Below are 17,763 nucleotides of genomic sequence, written 5' to 3' on the forward strand. Positions count from 1 at the left end.
GTTTTGCCGTTTTCAGATGTAGCAGAGGGGAGTACCCTCCCACAGGCCCCGTTTAATCAATGCCCTGGAAATGTAAATAACTTTAAATAACTTATTTTCATGCACACTCCGAACTTTTCAGCTCATGTTCATCATAAATGATACTTGGCCAAAATGTGACATTCAGTAGGATTCGTATTCATGTTGTAAACTACATGGCTGACTTGGTTTACACAAATACGTTTCTGAAGTAATACTAAGTAAGTTATGAAGCGTATAAACTCATCTCTTTTTATGATTTTCCCCGAATTATTAAAAAAAAAACGCTTCATTGGACAGAGTGTTTGCTAATGTAGTCAGAATACAGTTCTAAAGTAATGGTACAGACTCACTCTGGTTGTGGTCCAGCTTTGGGGTATTAATTTAAGTACAGTAGTTATCACCTTAACTGTACCGATTTATCAAGGATATTCATCTGTGGAAGAAGTTCAACTTCAACAGCTGGATTGTGATTCTCAAAGTTTGCAGTTGCGCACATGCCATTAACTTATTTGGCTGCATTTCCACCCATTTTCACATCTACATCTACAGCAGGTATTTATTACTCAGTCTGGGTGCAGTACCTTGATCAAGGCTACAACCATAGTGCCCGGCCTGGGATTTGAACCCACAATGTTCCAGTGTCAAATACAGAGTCCTAACCAATACTCCTCACGGTATGCACTAATTATTTGTAGTTTACGCAACATCCACTGTTACTGTGTTTGTGTTATCAAAGATAAAACGTATAAGAATATATTCAGTGAAGGTATACGTTTCCAGGGTGTTTTTTCCTTGTTTACAGCTTATTAATGTACTTTTAAGATGTTGTTATTATGGGAATTATGAAACAAAGGGGAGGAAGATGGTATAAAGGAAAGTGAAATCACTGGAATTTTACAGTTTGTGTCCTTTCTTGCTTGCTTTTTTCTTCATGCTGATTTCAGATGGCAGAAGTTACCTGTTTGTGAGTTTTCTCCTGGTACATGTACATGTTTTAGTGTTTAAGTTGCACAGTGAGGTTGTTCACTGTATTGCTTTGTGCTTTAGTTATGTAACACCTTTATTTTAGTTAATACCTTATAGTTAATCACACTAAACTCTACTGCTTTGTGTAGTTTGCACAGAATGCTTAGTATATAACAATAGTTTGTAGTTTGCACAGATATTATAAGAGCTTTTTTTCACTGTAGCTGATGATTATTTCTTGTAGAAACATTAAAAGAAAAGAGCCTTTGACTATATTTTTATAGTAGCAACAATAGCAGTATTAGAAACTGAAAAGCTAAGGGAAGGATTGAGGCTAACAAAGCAACAAATGAGAACTAAAAAATTCAAGAAAGTTTAGAACTGTTCACAAAACAGGTAGCTCAATGTTCAAAATATGAACATGACAAAATCTATATTAGTCACAGAGTCACAAATCTGGGCCCTGATATCCACATTTAAGAAGGGTTTTAATGGTCTCTTAATTTTAAAAAAACTTAACTTCCGAACTGAGGAAAAGGGTTACATTGTTCCAGATAACAAAGAAATTCGCACACTTTGACCCCCATCCACTTGTCTTAAACTGTTCATTTTTCTTAGGAAAGTCCAACTGTCCTCGTGACTCTACAGAACCTGGATTGGGCACCCAAAGGTCCAACACAATGTTAGTGAAAGCATAAAGCAATATGTTGTATTTCTTAAGCTACTATACGATAAAAGGTATCTTAATTGTTTTGAAACAGGATGCGGATTTCTATTTTTCTGTGTGTTTGTGTTGAAGTGAAACCAGCCTTTTGAAACTTACACTGTGGAGAATCAGGTTGTTACATGAAAGGCAGGATTCATTGTGCTACAGCGATAAAGATGGTGCCGGGACATCATGACAATGGTTCCTTCTAAATTGCTGGTGTTAAATTGTGTGTGCTATAATGTCAATTTAAGAATGGTTACAAGTGAGAGGAGTCCATTTGGTTCCTAGAAGCTAATCAATCTGAAGACCTCATTCAGCTGTTTCTTGAAAGAAGCCAGGGTCTTGACTTCAAGAACAAAGCTGGCTAGCTTATTGCAGATCCCCCCTTTGTGTAAAAAAGTACAGTACCTCACGTGCACAGTTTCAAAATACACAGCCCTGTAGTTTCCACCTATGTCTTCCAGTTTGCATATTGTAAATGAGAATACTGAAGTGTATATTAGCAGTGCCCCAGCTAGGATTCGAACCCACAGTCTCCTAGGTTACACATCTAAGGTGCCGGCCACTAAACCACACTGCTGTTGACAATGTAGGGAGGAATAATGAATACTGCTGAATGGCACAAGCCTTTTAGAGTCCCCTGCCCATGAGATATAGTTTAAGATATACTTTTCACAGTAGAAGAAAACACATTTATTATTATAGAGCTTTTAGACTTCAGCCTGTTGTAGTGATTGTTGGCAAACAATTGTTCAGCTATAGGGTCTTGACCATGTATATGTAGACTTTATTGAAGCCATAACTTGTGCTACCAAAGTTAAAACGTACAAGAAAATATATATTTTCAGTGAAGGTATAAAGCTTCTACTTACTTTCCCGTGATTCAAAGTGGTGTTGAATTTAGGATTTCTCATCATCAGTCCATCAAGGCTTTCTTGTGTTTCCTTTCACAGTCCTTAAACATACTAGTAGGTTAAATGGCTTCTGGGAAGATTGGCCCTAGGTGTGAGAGACTGTGATTTGTCCAGAGATGGACTGGTGTCCTGTCCAGGGTGTACCCTGCCTACCAGCGTCACCAGTTGATATGCCTAAAGTATGATTACTCACAACAAACATTTGGGGGAGCAGAACTCTTTAGACGATCCTATGTTTTATTCCCATTTTATTTCTTATACATACTGTAACAGAGCCACTGTTGAGTTTTCATTTTGGAGAAGCAGTAGGATGGTGATTTGAGTTAGGGGGCAGACCTGTGTCAAGCGGGTGTCAAGGGAAAAAAAGAAGATTGCATCCCTGAGTCTAAAAATACACACGAAGAATTGATCTGTGCTTTCTGTTGCATTCTGTTATAATTATACATCTAAATCTATGAACCAAACGATTAGTGTAAAGTACAATAAACAGATGGACTGCGGACCTAGATCACACTTGTCATACCAAAGCATGTGCTCAACTTCTCTCAGCTTAGATTTTAAATGGAGAAAAATTTTAATTGGTTGCTACATACGAACTTTTTTAATAATTTAAAAATGCTTATGTGAGAAAAGATGAGCCAAGTTAGCCCAAGAGCCAAACAGATCTGGCACTGCCCCAGTTCCAAGACATTTGTGTTTGTCCTGAGGTCCAGGGTACTCTGCATATGTCATCCAGCTTGCACCAATGATCTAATGATTGCCAGTAACTGCAACAAGCCTCCTTCAGGAATTTCTCCCTCGAAAAGACAAAACTGTCCAAACATGGTCCCACAATGGAGGTGCAAGATGGGTCTATGAGCCTCCGTTTTATTCCTGTGCAAACCTCTCTGACATGGTCAGTGAAACTGGAAAATTGAGTCCTCTGCAGACATCATCCTGCAAGTCACATAAAATCAAGTTGTAGTTTGCGTAATTAAGTGTTTATAAGGCAGGATGTCAGGAAGGTATGACTGGGAGCCCTGTCTGCCCTCTCATCTTTGTGGCGTTTTTATTTTTTTGTGAGTTTGAATGTGTTATCTGTGAGATGGCATTGTTGTAATGGTCCTATCTCTACTGCCGTTCTCACAAATGGAAAGGTGCTTTTGAGCTGTTTATGGACCTTACTGGTAGAGCTTTTAATGGCCAAAGAAAATGGTTTAAACGAATTGTACTTACTTCAATTAAGCTGTGGTGTATGCAGAACTGTAAAGGGAGGCATCAACGTGTAATTATCTCTGAGCACAATCTTGACAAGGTTGGTCATGCAACTGTACAGGCATTTCCTATTGAAACGTAACTACTGTAAATGTATTTTATAGGAAATCAAGCTTGCTGTTTTCTCTTTGCGGATGACTGGAGATATGCTTGGTTACATTTGTGAAATGATGAGCAGACACCGCAACTTTGGTTGGCTGGTGGTTTCCTATGTGTATGATTTCACTTTAAGCTTCTGTTCTGAGTCTTTAAATTGTTAAGAGATAAAAAGAAAAGTCTTGTCTGGTTGTGTTTTCTGGTTGAGACCCTGCAATGCTCTCAGGCCCAACACTGTGTGTGCTGTCAGGCAGCAGACCTTTTAATATAAAGGGGGAAGAAGATCAAAGCTGCAGACAGTGGTCAAGTAAGATGAGGGTGTTTTGCTGTCTGTTGAACTTCTGATCTACCTTCAAAATGCTGCAGCAGCTCAAAGCTGGAAGGTTTTGTAGTTTCTCTTCAGAAGTAGAGAGTTAAACTAAACAGTTGCATAGAATGATGTTACTGTCAACTATCTGTAATGAAACGCAGTAAAAAAATCATAGAACCCGGGTGAAGATGTTAATCATGAATTGACCTTTCTCATTTTTAATCATTTTATTATTTATTTTAAAAGTCTCCTAATTTCAAGCAGTTGCAGATATCAAAGGTGCACGTTTCATACTGGCCTGTCTTCGTCAGCCTTCTTCATACCAAATCTGCCTTTAATTTATGCCCATTTGTACAAATGGGATTATTAGGCAAGTAATCTGAGTTAAACACAACAATGTACAACAACAGTGTCCCTATCCAGGATTTAAATCTACAATCTTCCAGTTCTGAGACTAGCAGCATCACCTTTCTCCGCACTGCTGTGATTGAAAGCTTACATTATGTGACCCAGGCATGCATGTGCTTAGGAAACTGTATAACAGATTATAAGGTATCTGTGGTCTTATGAGCAATCGTCCCATGATTAAGCAACTGTTTTTTTTTCATTAGTTATCAGCTTGTAACTATTATAAAGTAGAAAGTGGAAAACATAGCCCTAATGTACCGTGAAACAGTGGTAGAATTTGATATTTTTCAGAACTAGTTCTGTTCTACACAGGGTGGCACAATGGCAAGCCGTTAGGGCTGCTACTACACAGTACTTGAGTCTGAGTCTGAAATAAGGCTGAGGCATCTTCTGTGTGGAGTTTACTTATTTTCCATGTGGTTTTTCTTATGGCATTCTGGTTTCCAGTCAACTTCTAAGACATGTTGGCTTGGTTAATTAGTGAGTCTTAATTTTCTGTCTGTCGGTGTGTGTGTGTGTGTGTGTTTGTTTGAAGTGGCCACTATGTGGCCTCTGGGTAGACGTGCTTGTTGTAACCCTTACAAGGAATAAATTACATTCATTTTATGCAGACACTTAAGCAGCACGGGTTATAGAGAGAATCTCAATCTGATTTGATTGGTGCTAGTTCACGTCTTTAAAGTTAAACAAGCGGGATTGGTGGCAGCTAACTTTATAATGAAATTCATCATGACACCATCATGACATCATCATCAAGGGAGAAAAGCAATCCAATTTGCACAGCACATATTCTTTTTTAAAATCCTGGCAAGGAGTACGTGCTTCTGATGGCAGTATTTCCTGAAATATTAAACAATGGAAGGATGTACTTAGATGACACTAAAAATTATATATATATTTTTTTTAATTGACTCGTTAAAAGTCTTTGGAGAGTTCTACGTAAGTGTAGACTTGCTTATATGCTTTACATATGCTGCCGATAAAAAGACATGAGCACTCTGAAGCCTGAAATGCTTATGAGAGAGATAACTTATGTTATGAAATGCTTATGAGAAGTAACCAGAATGTTTGTGTTTTATAAAGCATGCGCTCCTGCCTTCTTTGCTGACCACCTAGTAAAATCAACATGTTGAGATTGAAACCTGCAAATTTGTGCAAAATTTAATTTTGGTTTGAATACATCATTTTTGGACGTGTTTCTTCCTATTCATGTGCTCAGTAACTTAACCTTGTATTTTGTGTTTAAATAGAGACCTGAGCTGTAATTTATATATTTTATTGTAATTCAAATGTTTTAATCAAAAGCAATATACTGTTAGAATCCGCCCTCGGTAGCTGTGACCCTTGGTCCTGCTCATACTCTAAGACAATACAAATATAATGCCAGTGAAGACTTTTGTAAAAAAAAAAATTCTACTATCTATATTTGCATCTAGGTGCTCTGAAGTGGACAGTCACTCTGTCTAGGAAATAGTCACACCTTGTCCCCACTTGCCCCTACTGTCTCACTACCAGTCTCTAGCATTGGATGTTACTGAAAATGAATAAACTCATTGACTTTTCAGGAAGGATGCTTCCTTTGTTATACAAGGTTTCTTTAATTATTTCTAGGAAATAAATATTTTTAAATATTTATGTTTCACTATTAAACAATAGCAAATAAGCTCAAAGGTTAGGGAGAACTATTTTGGTTTGCAGCAAGTACAACAATGTCTTTGAATTGTTTTTTACTGTTCAAAGGTTTTAAGTTTTTCAATATGATCCCAGCAGCACAATGTCTCTGATGTCAGAAAACGTATGCTGGCAGTTTTAATTTGTGTAGCGAAGTTCTAAAAAACGTTTGTTGTATATTTCCCACTGTTTGCTGATAGTAGTTTTCTAAGTCTGTTTTGCAGAATTTGTAGCTGGAGACTGTGTTTATTTATATTAATTCATGTAATATTTAAAATGTGGACTGAATTTGTATACGTGTAACATTTTAAAAAAAATAGAATGTTTATTATCATTTAGCGGTGCCGCCCTGTCTTGAACACTTTGTTCAATTTAAACATATAAGTATATCAAGTAAAAGGACAGCATACAAAAATGTATGCATAACTCATTTTTAACTTTAAGTGTCCTTTGCAATTGTTTTTTTACTGTGTCTAGACAGATCCAGGGAATCTCGGATTTTGTCTTTTCTTACTGGCAGTTTGTGGATGAATGCGTGCTCTTTACCCTGTAAACACAAACCACAAATGTACAATACTATTTCAATAAAAAGGCATTTGATGACCCCTGGCAGTTGTGCAGCTGTATATAGCAATATTTTTAAATTGAAGGATGTTCCTCTTCCAGTAAATTATGAAAGGGGAATAGATTAAAAGGCATTTTATTGAGCTATCTGTTTCTGGGACTATAAATGTAAGCACAATGTCCAGAGACATCAGACAGTGCACTTACTTACTGAATTAGCTTCTGCCTGGTTGTCTTTCACTTGCAGATAAAGATACCATCTGAGCATTCATCCAAATTCATCTTTAATTAGGACTCAAAAGAGATTTAAATCAAGCAGACTCTCCCATGTTCATTGTTTTACCTCTTATTCATTATTATAAAACAATGTCTGTGTGTTTGTGAGTTCAAACACATTTTAATTGTGAAATCACTGCCTTGTTTTCAGTTTTGTTTGTTTTTGTCAAAATAAATCTTGTACAGGAAATTGGTAAGAAAAGCTTTTTTAGCTTAAAAGTTTAATGTTCTGAGAGTTGAACTCCCTTTGGGACTGTTCCACCTGTAACCAGCTGAGAAGTTTGTGTGTGTGAGAGAGTCATGGAGATTGGTGCTTTGCTACTCAGTGTGACTGTCTTTGTGGATAAATGAGCTGAGCAATTTTATATTTACTTTACTATGTTATTTTATTAATCAGAACAAACTGTATACAGTACTATGTATGTATCTCCTAACATCCAGGTGTACTGTACATTCCTAAAAAATACAGATGTAATAAAAAGTACACTCCTTACAGAGATGCCATAAATATGTTTATTGCAACTATGTCCAATGATATTAGTTGCAAAAGCCCAGGCCCAAGTCCAGAGTAGAAGCTCAGGTAATGGTAATAATAATGATAATAATAATTAATAATAATAAACTTTATTTTATATAGTGCCTTTAAAGGTGGCTCCTCAAAGCGCTTTACAGAAAAACAACAGCAACAACAACGATGAAAAAAACAGCAACAATAAACAAATACACAAGATAAACACGATGAGGATGTGTGGTACTACTGTAAATACAGTAGGAGCAGAGGGGGTAAAGAATGGACCCAGTTAAGTAAGGGCTCGTCTAAAGAAGAAGGTTTTAAGTCTGGGTTTGAAGGAGTTTAGAGAAAGTGACTCTCTGATATCCTTGGGGAGAGAGTTCTAGAGCTTGGGGCATTACAGGGAAAGGGCTTGTCACCCATAGAGTGTAGATGGGCTTGGGGGAAAGACAGGAAACCAGAATTAGAAGATTGAAGGTTCCAAGGTGGGGAGTAGGGGGATAATAGCTCAGACAGGTACTGAGGTGCCAAGCTATGCAGAGCCTTATAGGTGAGAAAGAGGATTTTGAAGTCGACACAAAACTTGACAGGAAGCCAGTGCAAGGACTCCAGGACAGGAGTAATTTGATCACTTGCACTAGACCTGGTCAGGATTCTGGCTGCCAAGTTTTGGACATACCGGAGTTTGTTCAATGTGGATTTAGACACCCCAGCGAGTAGAGCATTACAGTAGTCGATTCGGGAGAACACAAATGTGTTGATCACATTTTTCAGCCACTTTTCAGCCACAGTTAGTGATAACATAGGGCGTAGTCTAGCCATATTCCTGAGGTGAAAGAAAGATGTATTGACAATATGCTGCACATGGTGGATTGTATGTCAAGCCTGAATCAAATATCACCCCAAGGTTTTTCAATTTATACTGAAGCTCAAGTACAGAACCATCTACAGATAGGGTTACGGGATTGGCTTTACAAAGTTAATGGAGGGTGCCAATAAACCTGACTTAAGTCTTGTCACAGTTAAGATGAAGGAAATTTTGAGTCATCCAATTTTTATGTCAGAGATGCAATTAGAAAGAATAGAGACAGCCACATTAGTGTCAGGTTTGGTATGCATATACTGTATATTTGAGTATCATCAGGATAGAAATGATAGTTGGTAGGCCATGTGATCTTAAAAGCTAACCAAGTGGAAACTTGTAAATGCTGAAAAGTAGGTTGCCCAGTATTGAACCCTGAGGAACACCAGACTTAACGAGACCAATTTCAGACCTAAATCCACCAAACAGTCTCAAGATGAGAAAGTAAGATATCATGGTTAACAGTGTTGAAGCAGCACTGATATCAAGAAGAATGAGAATAGAAAGAGAACAAGAATCAGAAGCTATTAGAAGATCGTTAGTGACTTTGACCAGGGCAGTTTCTATGCTGTGAAGTTGTCAGAAAATAGATCGGAGGGGTTCGAAACAGTTATTTGCAATGAGGTGGTTATGTAACTGAAATGTGACAGCCCGTTCTAGAATTTTTGCAAGAAAGGGGAAGCTGGAGGTGGGGCAAATTTTTTTAGATTGTCCAGAGCCATTTTAGGCTTTTTGGCATGGGGGTAATGGCAGCAGTTTTGAGGACCGTTGGTATAACACCAGTGCTCAAGTATTCATGTATTATATTGTGGACAATAGGGCAGAGAGAACTGAAACAGGGCTGAAATAAAATGGTAGGAATGGGATCTAATATAGAGGTGGTGGATTTCATATGTGAAACCAGTTCAGTGAGGGACGCAGAGTCAAGATGAGAGAAGTTGGAGAGGAGTTAACCAGAAAAGTTGGACAAGCAGGGAGAAGGTATGGAAATGATATGCATTTTGGAAAGAATGTGATGCCGGATGTTGTCGATCTTGGAGCTAAAGAAATCTAAGAATGTGTTGCAAAGTTGGGATGAGGCAGGTAATGTGATGGGGCAGTAAGGCTTTAGCAAACTGTTGATGGTGGAGAAAAGGTGTCTAGGGTTGTTATGGTTATTTTCAATGATGTGAGAGAAGTAGGTGGATCTAGCAGACTCTATCGTATCCTGATATTCAGACAAGTAACCTTTCCAGGCCTGATAATGTACATTTAGGCCAGAAAGACACCACCGACGCTCAAGTTACCAGTGTGCTCGGGTGTATTGTTAATTTAAGATGTTGTATATTCTAGCTGTTGAGAGACATTGACTAAGGAATTGACTAATATAATATAAAGTACAATGATTGGTCCCATCACCTTTAAGATTTACATTTGCTTTTTCAACTCCAAATTAAGCCTCAGGTTGGTCAGATACAACTGCCATGGCCTTTATACATTTTCCTTACTCTAATGCTAGGAGGATAAAACAGAAAAAAACATTACTGCTGTATATAGCGTATGTACTGTATATAGTGTATTTATTCAAATCCGGCATGTGTATTCAACATGATAACTGTTAATAAAAGTTCCTGTTTTTATAAATATTGTTTTAATCTCCGACTCTAGGCAGTTTACTAGATTGAGTTTGCATTTTGTGTTATACAAGTCCTTCAGAGGTCTCAAACTAGTATAATGGATTTACTGGATCTGAATACTCAAGGTAAAAATAACTTTGTTTACTACGCAGAGAACGAGGGGCCTGAATATTCTAATTAAAATTAATATTAATGAAATGTCAACAGCAAAAAACAACAACCTTTTGTTCCCTGCGTGCTTTTAAAGAAAAAGGATTGCCTCTTTTGGAAGTTTCAAAACAATATCGGTGGTATTTAACAATATAGAGAGTATTTATTAATGTCAGAATCTGAATGCTCCAGTCTTTCCACATTATTAATTTATTTAGTTCTTGATAGTCAATTTAGTTCAGAGCACCATGTTGTATTTTGGAAATGCAATACACATAAAAGAGCAAACTGCAACTGAACGGCGCTATAAATTCTTTAAGCGTACTGACTTTTTCTTGTTCATTGTGCATGAAGAAAAAATTTTACAGGCTTGAAATAAATAGTGTTTTGGGAATAAGTTGAGGACCGTTACTGAAGTGTGCAGTGGAAAAGTTTTCTGAATCTTTGGACTTGTAGTATTGAGTGATATACCAACTTACATGTTTTCTATAAACATTTGTACTACAAGATATGGCCTCATGGTCAATCTTGAAGTACTAATGATGGTAAAAAAAGTACTTTAGTAAGTACTGTTCCCTTTGCATGTACTGTACAAGCTCTGCAGTCACGAATTATCTATATCTTCGGGGAAAAAGTCAACAGCCTTACAGGTAAATTCCCTTTTGCTTGAAGCTTATTAATCTTTCATGTGTCATTCTAATTAAATTTTAATGTGCTCTAAAGCAGTTAAGCAAAAAACAAAAATGAATGTAGAAAATAAAATATGAACAAGGAAAGATTAGTTTTTAGTAATACAGTAGGTGCATTTCCCCCTAGATGCTGGGACTACACTCTGACCAAAGGGCTCTTATTCAGTCTGCTACTGTACCTTTGATTGTGAAACCTCACTTTCTCTTTTTCTAGTACTGTATTTATTAAAGTGAAGAAGGTTAAAGGGGAGGTGTATTCTTTATCCATAGTACTTAGGAACTAAATGTGAACTTAGAAGACAAACTTGTTTACTTGTTTTTCCCCCGTTTGTGCCTATTTGAAAAATACATTTGTGTGAAATGTAGAAAAAACTGCTTTCGGCACCTAGTAGTCTAAGTATCTTGTTTCTAGGAGTCCTTTCATAGAAATATGTTGTAGCCCATGCCAGGTAAATGTGTAAAATGACATGCATTTCTTATGCTGGTTCTGTCTGGGGTGTTTGTTTTCTGTCTGCTTTGAATGTCACCAAAAATGTCGAAAAAGTACAGAACTGTCCCAGCATGAATTGTTTCTTCAAAACATTCTCACAGCTGACTGCAGCAAAGTGTGTGAAGGCACTGTCCCCTCTAGTACTGTACAGATCTCACACAGCTGTTTTCTTCAGAATATCAGAAAGGCCACAGATGACAACAGGATATTTGGCCATTAAGCTCACCTGGGTCTGCTTCTCTTGTCTTACTGCTATTGCAGGTTGTTGCTAGGATCACATGCCCCCCAAAGTACGAAATAAATTCAATGACCTCATTCCCCCAGCCTAGAAATGAACACAGGACCCTGGGACAGATCCATATCATGTATGGAACATGCAAGAAATCATGCACAGTAAAAATCAAATAAAAGCTATATTCATTATTTTGTACTTAAATATTCTAGTACGGATTTAAAAAAAATAAAACAGCTGTGGCTTATTGCATCATTTTATTGTCTGTGACATACCTGCACATATAATACTGGGGTAAGTGATCCATTTTTACAATACATTTCAATTGTTATAGTTCAGCAAAGCTTTGAAGAAAGGGTTTTTGTCTTCGGTGCCTAATACTGGAACTACATTTTTGGCAAATTATTAAATGATCTGGGGGGTTTGTGACTCCTCGATACCAAAATTACAGACATTCTGTAAATCTAATTAGGATATATTACTTTTAAAATTAAAAGTAATTCTGCTATCCTCTATTGGATTGTGACTTATTTAATAGGAACAGATGATGATTTGTAAGCAAATTAATTAATATTTTTGATTTACTTTTGTTATGTGATGCTGATAAAAAGGCAAAACATGTTTTTTTGTATTTTTTTACTTTAGAACTATTGTGCTTTCACTCATGCTAGACAATTCAAAAGTTTTTAAAGAACAATGTCAAGAGTATTATGGTCTGTAACCTAAGCTCAGCAGATCCACACAGGTTTTATAAAGGACTGCAGCACTAAGAGACCAGCTGTCATCTGTTAGGAAAAATAGAACAAAATGAAAAATATTTAGTCATCAAATTGCATTGCCCTCTGACTCATGTGAGTTTATTATTGCCACAATTGTTTTTTTTCAAATTCAGAAATGGATTTATTGTCCTTTTTTGTATTCTGTGTATGAAATGCCATGGATTTACTGCAGTGGAAAGTAAAATTAGTCCTGACTCTAAGCATTTACAGCAAATTACATTTGAAACCTTACCTTCCTGACAAAAATATTGAGACTGTAGAATATAAGCAGTAGAGTACTTTGTGTTTCACTCATTTACACAATATCAGATCCACTGATATCCAGATGGCAGAAAGACAGTCTCTGAGGTTTCGGCTGCTCTTTTTATAGCTTAACTCTCCTTTTTTCAAGATTCGATACCAGCACAACAACCAGGTATATTCTAAAATAAAGCTTACTTTTTTAATAAATAATATATTCCTCTTTTGTATATTAATTCCATTGTGCAAAGCTAAACACCATATCAGTTAGTACATGTCTTAATGCTCAAGAGCTTAATGTGAGAAGTTGTAGTCTGGAAAGTCCAAGTTGTAGTGACCAATGTTCGGTTCCAGTGAAAAGTAACTTTGCCATTTCAGTCTTTTGTTTTCGATCTCTGTCTTTAATTGTCTATTTTTGTAAATTGTTTGTGGGTTAAATCATTAGAAAGAGAAAGAAACCCCTTTTGACATAAACTAGTAATTCATCATTGAATTTCTGGCTAAAGACTGGTATTACATAGTGAATCCAAGAAAAACTCACCTCCTGTGTATCGGTTACCTTACTACAGACTAGTTTGCTGTTGTCTGGATGTTTTCATTTTTTGACAAAATTTATGTTTAAAAACAGGATAAAAAGAAAAACAAACTAACTGAGTGGAATGGTAAGAATGTGATTAGAATGGTAAATTGACCATTTTTGTTTAAGTAGTTGATTTTTTAGATCATTTCTTAGAAAACTTCATATTATTGTACAGGGTTGAAACCTGTAATATAACTGGTATGTTATAATTAATCACTTTTGCTACTGATAAATTAATTTCACTAGATATTTTTATAAAGTACAGTACTGTAGTTCATACTGTGTATATTGTGTGTGCCAGTGTGTTGGTGGTAGGCTTGATACTGTTTTAGGGAAAGAATTAACTTGTATTCTTTTAGGGTTTCTGGCTCCCTCTAGTGGTTGGAAATCTTCCATACAGTTTTGACTTCACGCAAAGTTGGTTACAATATGACAAGTGCTTTCTGATTCTTTACCAACAGCCATAAAAACCCAAACCAAGATGTTGCATGCAATTTTTTTAAAGGCTTGAATCTTAAAATATTTTGATTTTCACTTACCAAAATGCTTTTTTTAATTTGACCTGCTACAAGAGTATTTTCCCCCAAATGCTTTACGAGCAGTGTTGAAAGGAAGTGCTTATCACAACAGCTGAAAACATAAAAAGCTGATGAATCCTAAACCAGAGCACATAGAGTATATGTTCTGGGAATTGAAATGGGAGAACACAACACAGCCTGGAAATGCAGAGCTGACGTATGTTGCAGCAATATTGCTGCTGTGTTGCATCAGTGAGTTTGTCCCACACTTAATTTCTGTGTATTTCAGGGCAAGCTGGTGAAGTACTTCAGCCGACAGCTCTCCTGCAAGCGCAAGGTGGCCGCACAGGAGCGCAGTGCTGAGCTGGAGGGGTTTCCTCACCTCCTGCACTGGTTCCGCATTGTGGACATGCGGAAGGAGGTCATGGAGGTAATGGAGCAGCAATCACCCAGCTTGCTGTGCAGATTTGCTCCATTTTCTTGACAAAAACCAGCTTTTACACACCTGCACATTGCAGCTGTCTCGTTCTAGAGCTGTTTCACTCATCATGGAAGAGGTGTTAGTGGGGCCAGCGGGGGGCGCTCACCCTGCGGCTCATGTGGGTCCTAATGCCCCAGTATGGTGATGGGGACACTATACTGTAAACAGGCGCCGTCCTTCGGATGAGACGTAAAACCGAGGTCCTGACTCCCTGTGGTCATTAAAAATCCCAGGGCGCTTCTCGAAAAGAGTAGGGGTGTAACCCCGGTGTCCTGGCCAAATTTCCAATTGGCCTTTACTAATCATGGCCTCCTAATAATCCCCCCTCTATGAATTGGCTACATTACTCTGCTCTCCTCCCCACTGATAGCTGATGTGTGGTGAGCGTTCTGGCGCACTATGGCTGCCGTCGCATCATCCAGGTGGATGCTGCACATTGGTGGTGGTAGAGGGGAGTCCCCATTACCTGTAAAGCGCTTTGAGTGGAGTGTCCAGAAAAGCGCTATATAAGTGTAAGCAATTATTATTATTATTATTATCATGAGAGCCAAGGATGTCCCATTTATTAGCTGTAGAGGGCGATCTACAGCTTTGGTATTCAAAGAGCTGCGCCCTTTACATTTGAATAAGCTGAACAGGTTCTCACTCATATTCAGTGGATATCAAAAGTCTACACACCCTTATTGGAATTTCAGCTTTTGTGTTGTAAAGGCTGAAATCTAGACAAATCACGTCAAACCTTTTTTCACCTTTCATAAGATCTTGTAACCAACAATATTTAAGTGAAAAACAAATGGATCGCTTTTAAGAATAATGATTTAAGATAAAATAAAACCTCCAATGCCTTGGTTGCATAAGTGTGCACACCCTTTAGCCAATACTTTGTGGAAGCACCTTTTTGCTTTGATTACAGCAGTAAGTCTGTTTGGATAGGTCTCTAGTAACTTAGCCCACCTGGATTTTACCATTTTTTACAATCATTTGTTTTTCACTGAAATCTTGTTGGTTACAAGATCTTGTTAAAGGTGAAAAAAGGTCTGACATGATTTGTCTTGATTTCAGCCTTTACATCAGCAAAAGCTGAAATGTCAATAATGGTGTGTAGACTTTTGATATCCACTGTATATCTGTACAGGATGGATGTCCACTATAATCATTTACACGCTTTCCTGTGTTCACCATGTTGCATGAAAAGGTCTTCTCTCTGCCCTCCCTTACACTGTGAGGAGAGTAAAGCCCCTTCAGTTTGGGACTTCCCATGTTGTTCTGTCTGGGGGAATCCCTGTTTGACTCCTTTCGGTTAAGCCTCTTAATTTAAAGAAACACAACACTCACAAAAGAGGAATTACAATAAAAGATATAAATGATACATACCAGAACTCTTGACGAAAGATTATGTGTTCCTGGGAATTTCCGTCATTCAAAACAAAACCTTCCACTTATTTGTAGAATTTTCCAAGGATAACCAAGACTGTGGTGTTGGCTTAATGGTCAGATGTAAATGTCTGCAAGTTTGAGAACATTACATACATTTCCATTGATTCTTAAAGGGTTCAACAAAATTGTCCTGTTGGAATAACAGCACCACAGCTTTTCTGACATTTACCTGTTGGACACTAAGGCTGAGTTTGGGGGCCAGCGTGAATGACGGGCTCTGTCCACTGCCTCTCCTCTGTGCGGCTGCAGGAGATCACCCCTGGCCAGCTGACGTTGGAAGCTCTGCTGGAGATGAGCGACGAGCAGGTGTGTGAGACGGTAAAGAAATATGGCGCAAACCCTGAAGAGTGCGCTCGGCTCAATGCGTCCCTCTCCTGCCTACGGAACGTCCATAAATCAGGTAAGAAATATTTTGCCACTGTGTGTTCACGAGTCAGTTGTGAATGTTTGGGCTGGAGAACTACTGTAAGGGCTTAAGTGGTGGTGGAGGGGAGTCCCCATTACCTGTAAAGCGCTTTGAGTGGAGTGTCCAGAAAAGCGCTATATAAGTGTAAGCAATTATTAATTATTATTATTATTAAGGACAGAAGATTCAACATGAGGAGTGCTGAAGATGAACATGAAGATGCTGTCGGAGGTTCATTGGAGCCCATCCATGGCCCTTTCTTGCACTGTTTTCAAATTATGGGGATAATTTCAAATTATCTCCTGTTAATCTTGTGCATGTGCACGCAGGTATAATATATATATATATTCAAGTTTTGCATTTTTGTGTCTTTTGTCAAAACATTGCATGACTAGTTTAAAAGGATTATCGATTTGTTCCTGGCTAAAATGTTTTTTGTTTACATGGCTTACATGTTGAAACTTGTCCTGGTACATATTCTTACCATTCAGCAAGCACTTAAATAGAACTGTTTACTTGTAATTTTATTTTTTTTCAGTTCTTTATAATAAGACGAACTGAATAAGAACAATTAATTCCACTTATACATATATATTACACTTATATAGCACTTTTCTGGACACTCCACTCAAGGCGCCTTACAGGTAATGGGGATCCCCTCCACCTCCCCACTTGGTTGATGCGACGGCAGCCATAGTGCATACAGTACACATTTAATCAATGTTTTTGAGAAAAATATGATTTATTTTAATCATTATTTTAATTGGTATGAGGAGGCCGTGTTTGTTGCAGACCAGCAGAACATTTGGCCAAGACGCTGGGGTTAACACCCTTACTCTTTTTGAGAAACACCCTGGGATATTTAATGACCACAGAAAGTCATGACCTGGGTTTTACATCTCATCTGAAAGACAGCGCCTTTTTACAGTATAGTGTCCCCATCACTATACTGGGGCATTAGGACCCACACAGACTGCAGGGTGAGCACCCCCTACTGGCCCCACTTACACCTCTTCCAGCAGTAACCTTAGCTCTCCTAGGTCCTACTCACACCTGCTTTCCTTCAGTGGGATGCCAGATGTGAGTTACAGTGATATGCTATAGCTGCTTCTCTCACTGTGCAGTGTATGTTCAATTTCAGTGACTTCGTTGAATTTAACTAATGGGCTTATTTAGCCCTAAGAACACTTATTATGTGAGTGTTTAACAGTGTCTTTCCCACCTATGTCTATACATTTTTATTTAATAAACAATAAGAGCTCTTTAAAAAGTAGGAATGATATCAAGTTGAAACAGGTTTACTCACTATATTGCTTGAAAACGTCCCGCATAAAGAGATTGTGAGACTATATCCTGATTGCAGAAAACAAATAAATAGTTTCAATTAAAGCTTCAATAAGCTTAGTCGAGCAAGAGGTTAATTGGGATTAAAACGTAAATGTAGAGAGGTTCACTTCAGTACCAGTACTTGGAATCATCACTTGTATTTATACTTCATAACAGCAGAGGGCAGAAGCGGCAACTGTATCACTAGAAGGCCGTTTAGTACTGTATTTTGAAATAGACACAACTATAATTCAGAT

At 37.7% G+C, this 17,763-nt stretch overlaps 1 protein-coding gene across 5 annotated transcripts in view; it reads left to right on the plus strand.

Annotated features, from left to right (window-relative positions):
* Positions 1–17,763, plus strand: part of ksr2 (kinase suppressor of ras 2) — a 99,906-nt gene that overhangs the window by 1,695 nt on the left and 80,448 nt on the right. For all 5 annotated transcript variants that reach the window (XM_088618482.1, XM_088618483.1, XM_088618486.1 and 2 more), the window contains exons 2-3: positions 14,146–14,286; positions 16,024–16,174. In XM_088618482.1, coding sequence (XP_088474608.1) covers positions 14,146–14,286; positions 16,024–16,174 — 292 coding nt within the window. The remainder of the gene's footprint in view (positions 1–14,145; positions 14,287–16,023; positions 16,175–17,763) is intronic.

This window comes from Lepisosteus platostomus, chromosome 24 (assembly GCF_059453375.1).
Source record: "Lepisosteus platostomus isolate fLepPlt1 chromosome 24, fLepPlt1.hap1, whole genome shotgun sequence".
NCBI classification, from domain to species: Eukaryota; Metazoa; Chordata; class Actinopteri; order Semionotiformes; family Lepisosteidae; genus Lepisosteus; species Lepisosteus platostomus.